The sequence below is a fragment of the Octodon degus genome, unplaced genomic scaffold (assembly GCF_000260255.1).
Source record: "Octodon degus isolate 3935 unplaced genomic scaffold, OctDeg1.0 scaffold00101, whole genome shotgun sequence".
Classification (NCBI taxonomy): Eukaryota; Metazoa; Chordata; class Mammalia; order Rodentia; family Octodontidae; genus Octodon; species Octodon degus.
In genome coordinates this window covers 10,116,051-10,119,748 of record NW_004524677.1, presented here as the reverse complement: position 1 = coordinate 10,119,748, position 3,698 = coordinate 10,116,051, and the positions used below count along the sequence as shown (strand labels likewise).

General features: G+C 46.7%; 1 protein-coding gene across 1 annotated transcript in view; it reads right to left on the bottom strand.

The window, feature by feature from the left end:
- The window catches only part of Ctso (cathepsin O), a 24,862-nt gene that overhangs the window by 3,643 nt on the left and 17,521 nt on the right, over window positions 1-3,698 (bottom strand). Inside the window, exons 6-7 of the mRNA XM_012516342.2 lie at window positions 1,140-1,303; window positions 336-428 (exon numbers count right to left, since the gene is read on the bottom strand). Of these exons, the coding sequence (XP_012371796.1) occupies window positions 336-428; window positions 1,140-1,303 (257 nt within the window). The remainder of the gene's footprint in view (window positions 1-335; window positions 429-1,139; window positions 1,304-3,698) is intronic.

The window sequence follows — 3,698 nt, the reverse complement described above, 5'->3', positions numbered from 1 at the left end:
GAGAGAGAGAGAGAGAGAGAGAGAGAGAGAGAGAGAGAGAGAGAGAGAGAGAATGGAGTGGAAAGGGAAAAGGCTTCATCTCTATAGAGAAGACTTCCCAGAAATGATACACAACTCTCCCGCAGATGTGTGCAAGGGTCTCACTGACCACAGTGCAGGGGTTTGGCTGAGCTCAGCCTAAAGGAAAATAGGACATAGCTGCATAGGAGGCTGACAAACTACCTACTTGGAATGTAGGAATTCTTTTAAATATGAATATGTCTATAGATACATTTGTATTCAGAGGATCTGCCTTGATGTTTAGCGTGAAGCCTGAAACACAAATAATGACTCACCGCAGACGTTGCTTCCCATTCGCACATAGACGTAGCCCCCCACACCCCACGAGCTGCCCCATGAGTTGCGTACGATCCAGTACGGGGTGCGGCCTGCAAGACACAAGGGAACGAAGCGCAGAACTTAGGGACACAGAGCTGGGGTTCAGCTTGCTTCTGCAGCTCCAGCAGCTCCGAGACACTCGTGAGGAGCGTGATACACAACACATACTGACGGGATTTTAGATGCGTGTCTGCACAGCAAGTTGACAAATGCGATAACATAATAATTTACATTTATATTATACAAATTACATTTATCAGTATAAGCAAACTAGCTAAGTACACACGGGCTGGACCAAGGTCACACTCTAAGCATGAGAAACATATGTTTAAATTCATTTTGCTCTATTGAGAGACTGAATAAAGTAAAAACACACTCACAAGTCTAGGAAGTCTGAGGAACAGAAAATGAAGAATTATCACGTATGGATAGTGAATTAATGAGCACGGCTTTTTTCTCAACAATTAGTAAATATTCCAGGTGAAGAATGCGCAGCATGTAAACGTGGCTTCCCTCTGGGCAGAGGCTCCGCTCAGTGGACGAGGCGTGTGCCCAAGGCCCGCGCTCTGTGCCTGTCCCAGGGAACAGAAGCCACCCCGCTGACTAGAGGACAGGCAGAGCGTGACAAGATCCTGGATGCACACCGGGTTCACTGCTGACAAGCTGACGCCAGATGCAGTAGAGCAAACTCCAGCTCCCCGAGTTAGCTGTGATGGGGCGGTGCCTGCCGGGCGCAGGGGCTGTGGCTGGGCAGCACCCACCTGTTCGATCAAAGCCGGTGACAAGCACCGCGTGGTTGGCTTTCCCGCTGGAGCAGTGGTGCTGGATGATGCCCCCCAGGTAGTCCTGCCAGCTCACGGCATCCACGGTCACGACCAGAGGCCCGGAGAGCAGGAGGGCTCTCGCCATCACATTCTCCTGGTCACTGTCAAGGAGGAAATCCTGGTAAGGAGTTTAGCGGTCATGGAAGAATGAATTTATCTTTTTACCCTGTGCAAGATTAGAAGTAGGCTTGGTTTCAACCACAAAAACAACAGAAGTTCAAAACGTATCTGGAAACCTAGGAAACTAGTATTTCAGAACTGTATAAGCAACCAAGATACCCGCAATCTAGACTTCTCTGTTTTCTTTTCTTTTGTTCTCTTCTCCTCCTGTCCCCTTCCCCCGTCCCGTCCCCTCCTCCCTTCTCTTTCTACGATGTAAAGCTTCCATTCACAATATCTCACAGGTCAAAAGCGCCTCGGGCACTCAAGCCATTTAGTCCATCCTTCTGGCAGCAGGTACTAGGAAAGAAAGGGAGGATTCCCTGGAGGGATACCCAGCTGTCCTGTACGTGCGTACGTGAGTGGCACTGCCCAGAGTGCAGGCACTTGGCTACACAGGGCCTAAGGGAAGACAGGAAATAGCTTATAGCTGGCTGGCAAACGATTTACTTAAAATATAGGAATTCTTTAGTAATGAAAGTACACGGGCTTCTGTGCCGGTGAGCTGAGAGGGCAATTGAGACCGGGTGTGGTGGCGCGCGCCTGTAATCCCAGCTTTTGGGAGGCTGTAAACAGGCGGATTACCAGGAGTCTGATCTAGTAGTGAGACCCTGAACACCATGTAGACATTGCCCTAAAATACAAAAATATTAAAAAGAAATTTAAAAAACAGAAAGTACACAAGCTAGATATTTAGAAATACTTTGTCATCTATGTCACACCCTGTTAGAATCAAGAGACTGAGTCTGTTAGTGAACGTAGAAGCTACAGGGGGGAGTTACCCAAAAGTGGCAAATACAATCATGCAAAGAGAATGTATCTTGAAAAGTAAAGAAGAAATGTTAAGGTGTCAGGTAAACGACGTAGGTGTTGGGTTGCCAAGACTACAAAACACAATTAGTGCTTTTACAGTTATTAAGGACCGCCACTGTCAAGAATCCTACGTTGCATGACATTTGGCCTTATCGATCTTGCAAGTATGTGATTAGAGCACTGTTTACAGTTCTCAAAGGCCAGCTTCATGGGTGAAAGACGCCGAAAGCAAGTCACTGATAGCTCAGGCCATTACGAGGCCATTCGGTGGTTTACTGCTTCAGCAAGCTGGCAAGATTAGGAGCTTGAAAGAGTAAGCAATCGTGCCAGCTGGAGAGCGGTTTCCAGCAGGGAGGTATTTTATCCACAGACGAAGAACATCTGGACTGCATAACAATGGAATTCATTAAACATGGCCTCCATGTCTATTTTACATGGCTAATCACAGAACCCATTTCCTTGACATTTGCTTTTTAGAGGCCTAGAAGAAGAAAGCTATATTTTTTGCTTTCATACTTGTATTTTTTTTCAGAACCGGGGATTGAACTCAGGCCCTTGTGCTTGCCAGGGAAGCACTTATTCTACTGAGCTATCTCCCCGGGCCCCATACTTGGTATTTATTGTACCAAAACATGCAAAAATTATAAAACTTTCAAAATCGTAACGATAGAGCCTGAGCTTTGAACTCCCTCAGATCTGGGTGAAATGCCAGCCGAGGCTGGACTCTTCCCGTAACCACCCAGACTCAGCTTTGGCACAACATCACACGGCTTTGCTGGGGGCAACGTAACCTGCGTGTGATGCATTTTACTCTAACACTGCCATAAACCTTCTACACGTGTCATCTAAAGGTGATTCTGCTCAGCGTGGGCTTGAGTATCTAATGTGGAACTCATTCTTGAAAATATTGTACCATTTTGTTCTTAAAATATGAAATAGATGAGAAGCTCTGTAGTAAGCAGAGGAGTTGTCTTCACCTAATTAAGAGACCAAAAGACACGGTGTGAATGCAGCACGCCTGTGGCCAGCTGCAGGAGAAGCAGGAGGGTTGAGAGGAAAGCACTTTCATACTCATCTGCACGGGCTGAGAGATGCCAAGGATGCCAACAACACCCTCAATTCTTACTTTTTCATCTAGGAAAAGCCTTGGGTTAGATGATCTCTAATACACATTTTCACCTTAAAACTCAGAAGTTCTATGGAAATGGGTAGCAAGAGGCTCTCATTTTTGTGGGACATTATGCGATCTGTGTCCCTGTGAACACATGCAGATGCTATTCATACGTGAGTTACAGAATCAGATGGAGCACAGGAGAAGGAAAGAATGAAAAAGAGAAAGCAGGAGATGCAAAAATGATCACGAGGAGCCATGCACATGCACTGACTCCACACAAAAATGTCATGTTGTGCATTGTTAATACAGAAAAAGGAAGGTGATTGGGGATGTCAAAGGGTGGGATAGAGGGAGGGGGAGGGGGAGAGGTGGGAGAGGGAGGGTGGAGGGAGGGTGAAGGGATGGAGAGG